The 12,222-nt window shown below is 38.3% G+C and overlaps 1 protein-coding gene across 1 annotated transcript in view; it reads right to left on the bottom strand.

The window, feature by feature from the left end:
• tigara (TP53 induced glycolysis regulatory phosphatase a) overlaps positions 1 to 11,233 on the bottom strand; it is a 13,629-nt gene extending 2,396 nt beyond the window's left edge. Inside the window, exons 1-5 of the mRNA XM_061918012.1 lie at positions 11,044 to 11,233; positions 6,998 to 7,035; positions 6,799 to 6,920; positions 6,060 to 6,137; positions 4,710 to 4,820 (exon numbers count right to left, since the gene is read on the bottom strand). Coding sequence (XP_061773996.1) covers positions 4,710 to 4,820; positions 6,060 to 6,137; positions 6,799 to 6,920; positions 6,998 to 7,035; positions 11,044 to 11,120 — 426 coding nt within the window. The 5' untranslated portion in view covers positions 11,121 to 11,233. The remainder of the gene's footprint in view (positions 1 to 4,709; positions 4,821 to 6,059; positions 6,138 to 6,798; positions 6,921 to 6,997; positions 7,036 to 11,043) is intronic.
• Positions 11,234 to 12,222: the final 989 nt, after the last annotated feature.

The raw sequence follows: 12,222 nt of genomic DNA, 5'->3' as shown, positions 1-12,222 counted from the left end.
GTAGTAAAACAAACCAAATTTGGTGTGTAATAATAGATGACAAAGTAAACTGGAAATGTCATAAAAAATATACAATAAAAAGTGGCAAGAAATATGTCAAATATGAATAAAGCTAAGCATCAGCGCCCCCCCCCCTGCAACCCCAAAGGGAATAAGCGGTAGAAAATGGATGGATGGATAGATATCCATGTTATTGTGCAGAAATATGGAGAAATAACTACAAAATTAAACTTATTCACTTAGGATGTTACATCCATCCATTTTCTACCGCTTATTCCCTTTGGGGTCGCTGGTGCCTATCTCAGCTACAATCGGGCGGAAGGTGGCGTACACCCTGGACAAGTCGCCACCTCATCACAGCATTTAGTATGTTTTAATATATATATATATATATTTTTTTCTAATAACAAAATGTTATAAAAATAAAAAGATCAGTTGGAATAATGAGTGATACACACGGTGATTACAAATACATTGAAGGCACCCAAACACAGTTGACATACTTCACACAAAGGTCACAATTTCTCCATCATTGTTGGTCCTAAGTTAAAGACAATTTTGGCAAAATGAAGATCATAAGTTTTTGTTTTTTTTTGGTATTCTGTGTATTTCTATTTTTACAATGTTCTCGCCATGGGGTGCTTGTTAGAGTGCCTGCTGGTCAAACATGGCCACAAAATGATACTTTTCATGAAATAAAAGCCTGCTTTAAAACAGCTGCACACGTCCTTGATAGCAGTCATGGCGGCGCCTGTTTAGTTGGCCACACTCACTTCACACTAAACTGCTGAAGTGTACTGCCCTCTAGTGGACAACTTCACCCCCCTTTGTAATAACATAGACTTCACACAATTAGATCTTTTAGTGTTTCACTTGCTTTGCAGTGTGCATGTTTGTGATTCCACACCATTTATTTACAATTGTAATGAAGAGTTTGTATTTGTTTTTCTTTTGAAGGCTTAATGGGCAACATTGTAAATAACATTTTGCACAAATCTGTCGTTAAAGTTAGAAAATGTTTGTAGAAATGGAAAACACATTATTTAAAATTACTACACTCATTTTCCCCATTGGTCCAAAACACTTCTTTGGGATGGAGTTGTACTATTTTGGATGGTTTGCCTCCAGTAAGCACAGTAATTGCAACTGAAAATGTTGCAAAAGAAACACTGCATCGTTATGCAACATTTTTACTAAATGACATAGGTGCTCATTGGTTTCTAACATTTTTAGATATTTTTTCTCCTTTTCTTAATTTTTGTATTATTATTTATTTTTTATATTTTATCATACTGCGTCAGTCCCTCCAGAATTTTGCGATGTTGCAATCGCACCAATTTACGCAAATTCCACCAATCTGCGCGAATTACAAAATATTTGGGCCGATCATGGATATTTTCGCCAATCGAATTTGTCCCCGCAGCACTCAAACACAACACAATTGTCTAACTTGGAGGTGTCAAAGTCGTTTTCAACGAGGGCCACATTGCAGCTACGTTTGGCCCCAGAGGGCCGGTAACACTGAATACTATTATTATACCCTTTTTTTAATGCATTTTTTTAGTAGATAAAAACTAAAATGTAAAAAAAGTAATGTAAGTTGCAATAATTTCACCAAAAAATGTAGTGTATAATAGAAAAACAGTTGTGCTGTTTCTATGGTAGAAAAAGGCAGATCAGTTGCGAGAATTTTCCTGTAAAATTCACATTTGTTTTTTTACTGTAAACAAAAAAAATGCAGTTTTACAGTAAAATTTGGCAGCTGAGCTGCCGGTTTGTTTGTTTCTTTTTACTGCAAATCAACAACTGTTGATCTTTTGGTGTATTACTGTAAATGCCAAAATGACACCGCAGTTTATTACAGTAAAAAAGTACTGTCTTTATCATTTAGAGAAGAATGCTGTAAAAAAAAAGTTTACATTGCACAATTTGATGGATAACTTGCTTTGAAATCATTATTGTTAGTATTTATTTCTATTTAATAAATGGTTTGAATTTTTTATAAGATATTTTTGCATAACAAGACAATACTTAAGTTAACATAATTTGTGATTACGTATATTTTTTTCTCCCAAAATAGGAATAATACATTTAGTAAAACAAGTAACAGTACTTTATTGATACATATTATTTCCAGGCTTTCGAAGGCTTAATAAAATTAAGCGGTGAGCCACATCTGGCCTCGGGCCCTGAGTTTGACACCTGTGGTGTAACCAATCAAGTGAAGTGAATTATATTTATATAGCGCTTTTTCTCTAGTGACTCAAAGCGCTTTACATCGTGAAACCCAATATCTCATTTTTACATTTAACCAGTGTGGTTGGGACTGGGAGCAGATGGGTAAAGTGTCTTGCCCAAGGACAACGGCAGTGACTAGGATCGCGGAAGCAGGGATCGAACCTGCAACCCTCAAATTGCTGGCCCGACCGCTCTACCAACCGAAATATATGTCTGGCTGCATCGCGGTTGCCACAACTTTTTGAAAATGTTGCAGAGAAATCAGCCATTATAGGCCACTCCAACGTGTAGTCCTGTGGGGACTGATTGGTACACAATTTCCCCTTCATTTGATTATCATTGTTTACCAACAGAGTGAAGGAAAACTTGTCAAAGTGACAGATATTTTCCTTTGGCAAGTATCGAATTTGAAAAGGGTTTCAGTGACAAAAAAAAAAAATCATGGAATAGCTTGTTGTATCAAATAATATTGACTTAAGAACTGCATTTGCATGGATTACATCTTTTGTCTAACAAATTGAAATACATGAATCAAGAATGATGACGTGTGTTATCGACACACATTATTTCCAGTCTTTCACAGGCCACGATAAATGTCCAAAAATGCGGCCATTTGCGTCCCGCAGGGAGTTTTTTAACGGCCCAACGGCACATTCTAAAAATACGATTTAAAAAATACAAAACATAAACAGTGGTATAAAAGAGCAAACAGGCAAAATTTAACAAGAAAATGTTGCAATTTTGACTCTAATAAAACAAAGCTGCCATGCAGGCTGTTTCTTTCTTAAAAAAAAAATAATGAATCAAAATCAATGTCATTATGAATTATTGACCTATTCAAGGCTCCAATTACCTCACATTAAATATTCCACTTTGAGATATTTTTGTGTAAAATATTGCATATGTTGTGTTTGCCACACGTTTTTGTTTTAAAATGAACAATCAAAAAACAAACAACAATAAAACTTATAATTGACGGATAGATCTGAAGTTGATCCCGAGATTATTGTGTTAAAAGTAAACAAAATTATAATTTATTTTTTAACACTTTAATGAGTAGGACCCTTTTGGATCCCCAATAATTTTTGTGTGATTTTTTTTTAAGTGTCATTGCTCAAAAAATAATAATGAATTAAAATCAATGTTGTTATGACTTATTGACCTCATTAAAGCTACACTTATTATATAATCTAAAATATTCCACTTAAAAGGGTTGTTGGGTGAAAATATTGCATATTTTGTGTTTTTTTCAATAAAAAAATGTTTTTCTTCGACAAAAAGAGCATACGACTTGATTTTTTTTAAATGCTATATTGACAGATAGACCTAGTGTTGATGTAGAGATTTAAGCCTATAGTAATAATAATAATACTGAATGACAAATTTTTCATATTTTTTTGACCAAAAACCTTTGGTGTCACCGGGATCAATCCTGAGTGGAGGCTTAAATGTATATTTTTATACATATATTGTATTGGTTTTTAAAATAAAAAACATCAAAATGGCCCCAGCTTGCTTTGATTTTTCAGTGTGCAGCCCTCAGTGGAAAAAGTTTGGACACCCCTGCCATAGATGAAGTTAAACCAAAACTATCCTAACTCCAGACACAGCAGATAAAAAGAAAGAAGAATGTTTAGCAGAGTAATACTGACACCTAGCGGATTTTTTTGGTGTTGCTGGAGGTGGCAGCGTTCTCTTTAACCGCGCTTGTGGTTCTCTCTGGGCACTTTGGCATTCTCCCATATTTCCAAAATCCTGCATGTTAGGTTAATTGTCTCCGGCCCGCCACCGTCCACAATCTGGCCCGCGGGACACCCCAATATAAAAACTTGACTTTATTAAATGTTCGGCCCAAGGGTCAAAAAGTGTGGCGACCCCCTGCTCGAAATTATCCATCGGTGTGAATGTGAATGCGTGTTAGTTTGTATGTGCCCTGTGATTAATATACAAATTACATGAATAAGTTCATATCTGAGTGGAAATATCAATGACAAAATAAAAGATTAACATGCTGTGCAATTAATTTAACAGTAAATTAGTTTCTTTGACGTGATATGTGTAAGACTCAAGACCGGTGGGCCACATCTGTTCTATGGTTTGAAAAAACCCGAACATGCTGAATGGATGTCACAAGCATCATGTTTTGAGCAAAACCTCCCAACGGTGTGACATTTGTAAGAAAAAAAAGTATATACTGTATACATTTGGAAGTATTCAAATGATTATTTTTGAAAGAACAGAAAAGGTGAGTAATTGCAACATACTGCATTCTCTCTTGTCTACATTTGCTATGCCATATTTTTCAATGACTATCAATCATGTTTCAATATTTTATTCCATATTTCAGAAGTAATTTGTTCTTCGGTTGATTACCAACCAGACAATTAGGCCATGCCATATGCAATATTGATGTCATGAAATGATGGAGATGTACAATGTGAGGAAGTGTTACGTCTAAATGTAATCCTTACCTGCTCCTGAGTCTCTCCTTGAGGAGGAGTGAAGTCAAGAAAGGACTGACCAGCAGTCTTGGCCATCTCTTTCACGTCCTGCAAGCACTGTCCCTCTGCGATGCCAAAGCTCTAAAAAAAAAAAAAGAGGGAAAGAATGTGTCTTAGTTGATATGCTTAAAGGGGAACATTATCACAATTTCAAAAGGGTTAAAACCAATAAAAATCAGTTCCCAGTGGCTTGTTGTATTTTTGGAAGTTTTTTTCAAAATTTTACGGGTCTCGGAATATCCCTAAATAAAGCTTTAAAGTGCCTTATTTTCGCTCTCTGCGAAGACACTGGCCATTTCCCTGTGACGTCACACAGTGCTGCCAATGTAAACAAACAATGGGAATACCACAGCAAGATATAGCGACATTAGCTCGGATTCAAACTCGGATTTCAGCGACTTAAGCGATTCAACAGATTACGCATGTATTGAAACAGATGGTTGGAGTATGAAAGTATTGAAGAAGAAACTTAAGCTATTGAGCCAATAGCTATTGACGCTATTCATAGCCATAGCATGGCCGAATAGCTGCGTTAGCATCGCCGGTAAAATGTGCGGACCAAACGATCAGGACTTTCGCATCTCATGACACCAGAGTAACTTAAATCCATCGATTGGTAAGTGTTTGTTTCGCATTAAATGTGGGTGGAAGGAAACGTAATATAGTTGCAAATGCATCTGCAGGTTATCCATACATCTCTGTGCCATGTCTGCTTTAGCACCGCCGGTAAATAACATGTTAGCATCGATTAGCTGGCAGTCAACATCAACAAAACTCACCTTTGTGATTTCGTTGACTTAATGGTTGCAAATGCATCTGCAGGTTATCCATACATCTCTGTGCCATGTCTGTCTTAGCATCGCCGCTCAAATGTGGAGACACTCTGGTACATTCAATGGGGGTCTGCCGGCAGACACTTTGGCATCTTGGGGCCAGTGGTGCAACTTGAATCCCTCCCTGTTAGTGTTGTTACACCCTCCGACAACACACCCACCAGGCATGATGTCTCCAAGGTTCCAAAAAATAGTCAAAAAAAACGAAAATAACAGAGCTGAGACCTGGTGTTTGTAATGTGTTGAAATGAAAACCGTGTGTGTTACCTCGGCGACGTCACATTCTGACGTCATCGCTTCCAGCGCAATTAACAGAAAGGCATTTCATTTGCCAAAATTCACCCATTTAGAGTTCGGAAATCGGTTAAAAAAAATAAATGGTCTTTTATCTGCACCATCAAGGTATATATTGACGCTTACATAGGTCTGCTGATAATGTTCCCCTTTAAATAGAAATAAATTCAGTTAACATGTACAACTGACTTACTTTCTCCTTAAGCAGGGGGTCACACAGCAGTTGTAAACATGAACCACTGCTGTTGTGTTTCATGATAGTTTCAGCAGTCTGTAACAGAAGACATATATTAACAGTGTGTCATAAATGACATAAACATGTGTTTCTGTGGGCGGTAAATACAGCCTTTAAAGTCCAAACACCTCAACTTGTACATATTTTTGTACCATTTTTTTTCTTTACCCCTTAGGTCAAGCAAAGTTTTAGTCATGATTATGAATTATATTTATATAGCACTTTTCTCTAGTGACTCAAAGCACTTTACATAGTAAAACCCAATATCTAAGTTACATTTTTAAACCAGTGTGGGTGGCACTGGGAGCAGGTGGGTAAAGTGTCTTGCCCAAGGACACAACGGCAGTGGCTAGGATGGCAGAAGCGGGGATCGAACCTGGAACCTCAAATGATTCCCGGGCTGCTCACTGCTCCCCTCAACTCCCCGGGGGTGATCAAGGGTTATGGGTCAAATGAAGAGAATAATTTTGCCAAACTTAGTGGGTGTATGACCATTATTGGTACTTTAACTTTAACAACACTGATCCCCCCCTAGTATGTCTTCTTATTCTCTGGCAGACAGGTGCATATGAGGTGTGTTAAGAAGCAGAGTTACAATACCATCTACTCTACGGAGTAATAAAGATAAACTACATTCACCAACAGTGACTGTCCACAGTACAACTATTTCTCCCGCAATGAAAACAAACCCTCCAACCTGTCGCGCTCGCAGCATGTCACTGACAAACACGTTGGTGAACTTGACGTCTTTTAGGTAGCGGCCTGCATCCGCCGCCTGCTGCAACCCGACCTCAGACAGCGGACAGTCTATAGCTTGACCTGGATGCAAACAAAAACAAGTGGAGGCCAATGTCATATATTTAAAAATACAGTACATTGTTTAAATTGTGCAACACCTTGCAGCAGGCCATCTTTGTTGAACTGTGTTTCTCCACTGCAAGAAATAAACAGCAGGGTTATTTAGTTGGGTTTAGGCCAGGGGGGTCCAAACTTTTTCCACTAAGGGCCGTAAACAGAAAAATGTAAGCATGCGGCGGCCGTTATGATATTTTTCCTTAGAGCTCCTGGAGAGCATAGAGGCTTGTCTCATTCACTAAAATGTTAAAAATAAGTCAAATTATTATTACTTTTTTTAATCTAATGCTTACAGTAAATCTCTATATCAACTTGAGGTTGATATAAAGTAAAACAAATAAGGTTTTATGCCTTTTCTGTCAAAGACAACTTTGTTTTTTATAGTAGAACTGAAATATGCAGTATTTAGATGGATCGATAGACAGTACTTTATTGATTCCTTCAGGAGAGTTCCTTTATTCAGATCAGGGGTCTCAAACATGCGGCCCGCACTTCGATATGACAATTTAATGTTGGTGCTGTCCGCGAGTTTAATGTGACGGGCGCTTGACAGCGTCATATTTGCCAACGTCCCCAATTTTCCCAGCGGACCCCTAAATTTTAGGGTGCCAATTCTATCAAAGCCCGTCGATATTTACCAGATCAACTAAATTCAGGGAGTGCCATAATGGCACTGCCTTTAGCGCCCCCTACATCCTGAACTGACAGTGTGCGAGCCCAGTTGTAAGTTGCATGTGTGGTATTGCAAAATATATCTGATCAACAGCTACACACATCACACTTAGGGTGGCCGCAAAAAAAACTTGAACACTGTTACAAATATGTGCCAGACTGTGAACCCACACCAAACAAGAATGAAAAACAAATTTCGGGAGAACACCTGCATCGTAACACATGGCGTAGTGGGTAGAGCGGCCGTGCCGGAAACCTGAGGGTTGCAGGTTCGCTTCCCACCTATTAACATCCAAATCGCTGCCGTTGTGTCCTTGGGCAGGACACTTTACCCTTGCCCCTGGTGCCGCTCACACTGGTGAATGAATGATGAATGAATGATTGGTGGTGGTGGGAGGGGCCGTAGGTGCAAACTGGCAGCCACGCTTCCGTCAGTCTACCCCAGGGCAGCTGTGGCTACAGATGTAGCTTACCACCACCATCGTGTGAATGAATGATGGCTTCCCACTTCTCTGTGAGCGCTTTGAGTATCTAACAATAGAAAAGCGCGATATAAATCTAATCCGTTATTATTATTATTATTATTATAAACACAACAGAACAATTACCCAGAATCTCATGCAGCCCTAACTATTCCGGGCTACAATATAAATCCCCATCCCCCCTCCGTACTTGCTTCGGTTGAGGTGTTGTATATTGTAGCCCGGGAGACTCAGGGCTGCAAGGTGTTCTGGGTATTTGTTCTCTTGTGTTTAAGTTGTGTTAAGCTACGGAAATTCTCCCAAAAAGGGTTTGTCATTCTTTTTTGGTGTGGGTTCACAGTGTGGCGCATATTTGTAACAGTGTTAAAGTTGTTTATACGGCCACCCCTCAGTGTGACCTGTATGGCTGTTGACCAAGTACGTCTTGCAGCCACTGACGTTATTCTGCACAAGTCTCATACAACATGTTATGGAGCCGGCAGATTGGTTGTGTGATGTAAAAGCGTGCGCGATGACATGTATTGGAGCAGTAGTACTTTTTTAAGGGGTGCGCACACTCCTGGAGGTACTTGAAAGTATATGCAAAGGGACAACTGAGATTTATTAAAAACATTCTAAAAAATAGCAGCAATTCATAAATCCTTTATAAATATGTTTATTTAATAATACTTTAATGAAAAATTAATGTAAGTTCATGAACTGTGAAAAAATAATCCGACAATCCAACATTCAGTGTTGACAGCTAGACTTTTTATGGACATGTTCCATAAATATTGATGTTAAAGATTTCTTTTTTTGTGAAGAAATGTTTAGAAGTAAGTTGATGAATCCAGATGGATCTCTATTACAATCCCCAAAGAGGGCACTTTAACTTGATGATTACTTCTATGTGGAGAAATTTTAATTTATAATTGAATCACTTGTTTATTTTTCAACAACTTTTTTACTTATTTTTATATCTTTTTTTCAAAATAGTTTGAGAAAGACCACTACAAATGAGCAATATTTTGCACTGTTGTACAATTTAATAAATCAGAAACTGATGAAATTGTGCTGTATTTTACTTCTTTATCTCTTTTTTTCAACAAAAAATGCTTCGCTCTGATTAGGGGGTACTTGAATTAAAAACAATGTTCACAGTTCACAGTGAAAAAAGGTTGAGAACCACTGTTGTAGAGGAGGTTAAAGGCCTACTGATATGAGATTTCTTATTTAAACAGGGATAGCAGCTCCATTCTATGTGTCATACTTCATCATTTCGCCATATTGCCATATTTTTGCTGAAAAGATTTAGTACAGAACATCCACGATAAAGTTCGCAACTTTTGGTCGCTAACAGAAAAGCCCTGCCTTTACCGGAAGTCGCAGACGATGACGTCACACGTTGATGGCTCTTCACATATTCACATTGTTTTTAATGGGAGCCTCCAACAAAAAGTGCTATTCGGACCGAGAAAACGACAATTTCCCCATTAATTTGAGTGAGGATGAAAGATTTGTGTTTGAGGATATTGATAGCGACGGACAAGAAAAAAAAAAATAAAAGAACGCGATTGCATTGGGACGGATTCCGATGTTTTTAGACACATTTACTAGGATAATTCTGGGAAATCCCTTATCTTTCTATTGTGTTGCTAGTGTTTTAGTGAGTTTAACAGTACCTGATAGTCGGAGGTGTGTGTCCACGGGTGTCTTGACGCCAGTGTCTCAGGGAAGTCGACGGCAGCTTTAAGGACGGCACAAGCTCAGCTGATCTCCGGTAAGAAGCGACTTTTTACCACAATTTGCTCACCGAAATCTGCTGGTTGACATTCGGTCGGGATCCATGTTCCCTTGACCGCTCTGATCCATAGTAAATTTTCACCTCCAGGAATTTTAAACAAGGAATCACCGTGTGTTTGTGTGGCTAAAGGCTAAAGCTTCCCAACTCCATCTTTCTACTTTGACTTCTCCAATATTAATTGAACAAATTGCAAAAGTTTCAGCAACACAGATCTCCAAAATACTGTGTAATTATGCCGTTAAAGCAGACGACTTTTAGCTGTGTGTGTGTGCAGCGCTCATACTTCCTAACAGTCCGTGACGTCACGCGTACACGTCATCATTACGCGACGTTTTCAAGAAGAAACTCCCGGGAAATTTAAAATTGCACTTTAGTAAACTTAAAAGGCCGTATTGGCATGTGTTGCAATGTTAATATTTCATCATTGATATATAAACTATCAGACTGTGTGGTGGCTAGTAGTGGCTTTCAGTAGGACTTTAAAGCCAGTGCAGTCACAACAGCCCTTAAAAATGTCGGCCGGGTGAAAATTGGGACGAATTCGGGAGAATGGTTGCAGCGGTAGATTGTCGGGAGGTGCACTGAAATCCAGGAGTCTCCTGGAAAAATGGTGAGGATTGGCAAGTATGTTGCTAGGGCGGGAAAGCCATTCGTAGAAGGTGAATTCATTAAAAAGTGCATGTTAGATTTTTTAAGTAATCTTTTCTTGCGGCCCAGCTTCACCCAGTTTCTGCATCGTGGCCCCCAGGTCAATTGAGTTTGAGACCCCTGATTTAGAGACACCAGTTGATATTTTACGCCTGAGTTATGCGTATGGGTTTAAGTGCATGACATATATTATTGCTATTGCAACATGTTATTTGCTCTAACCAGGGTCATCTATTTTAGGAGGAAGTGGATACTGAGTTCACTTATTATTCTGCCCCCTAGTGGTCAAGATGCAGAACTGCAGTGTCGACCATGAAACAATGTTTATATAGCCCTAAATCACATGAAACATTTGTTGCCAATACTGTGCTATTTGCTAATGTATATTTCACCAATATGTCACGTCTGTGTGATGAAGGTTTATATTCTCGTTGGTGTGTTGAATTCAAGTTAAGAGCCAAGTTCACATCAACAAAGCACACAAAACAGTCACTGCACTTACTGTCGAACAAAAGTTAGCCCAAATGTTAACGCCTTCATTTCCTGGAGAGTGTTGACGAAGTCACAAGTTCGCCGCATAAATTACGAGCTACTTTCCTCGCCCAGTGAACTAATTTTGACTTGAAGCGAGAATATAAAATGTCGACTTCTTCCCGCGTCAGGCTCAATGTCGACAGTAGAGACGCAGTGCGAATTTGGAGTGCCCTTGTTTAGTAAGAGGTACGGTAAACGTAGATTAACGTCGGATTTTTAATCTTTTTATTTTATTTTATATCTTTAAGTCTGATAAATATTATTTTACAATTAAAAAACACTTAGTTTAATTAGTTTAATTTACGAAAACGTATAGTTATATCACGTCTCTTTTAGCTAAATGTCTACTTCCGGTTTCCGCCTGACATCATAGTGCTGTCATACATCAAGTGGGCATTTGCATTTTTTTCCTCCTAAAAATCAATGCAGAACTGTTGATAGGACTCTTGAACCACACATTTATGTGGGCAGTGATTGTATATTAGAAAGACAATTAGATTACATAAACAACACATGTACATATGTATCTAAATACAAACCCCGTTTCCATATGAGTTGGGAAATTGTGTTAGATGTAAATATAAACAGAATACAATGATTTGCAAATCCTTTTCAAGCCATATTTAATTTAATGCACTACAAAGACAACATATTTGATGTTCAAACTCATAAACTTTATTTTTTTTTTGCAAATAATTAACTGCCAAAGAAGTTGGGAAAGGGCATGTTCACCACTGTGTTACATCACCTTTTCTTTTAACAACACTCAATAAATATTTGGGAACTGAGGAAACTAATTGTTGAAGCTTTGAAAGTGGAATTATTTCCCATTCTTGTTTTATGGAGAGCTTCAGTCCTTCAACAGTCCGGGGTCTCCGCTGTCCTATTTTACGCTTCATAATGCACCACACATTTTCCATGGGAGACATGTCTGGACTGCAGGCGGGCCAGGAAAGTACTCACATTGTTGTAACACTTGTTTTAATGAAATAAGTAGGGGCGTCCATGATAACGTTGCTTGGATGACAATATATATTGCTCCAAAACCTGTATGTACCTTTCAGCATTAATGGTGCCTTCACAGATGTGTAAGTTACCCATGTCTTGGGCACTAATACACCCCCATACCATCACACATGTGTAAGTT

This window comes from Nerophis ophidion, linkage group LG12 (genome assembly GCF_033978795.1).
Source record: "Nerophis ophidion isolate RoL-2023_Sa linkage group LG12, RoL_Noph_v1.0, whole genome shotgun sequence".
Classification (NCBI taxonomy): domain Eukaryota; kingdom Metazoa; phylum Chordata; class Actinopteri; order Syngnathiformes; family Syngnathidae; genus Nerophis; species Nerophis ophidion.
Note: the sequence above shows the minus strand (reverse complement) of the source record. Positions and strands in the feature narration are given on the sequence as shown.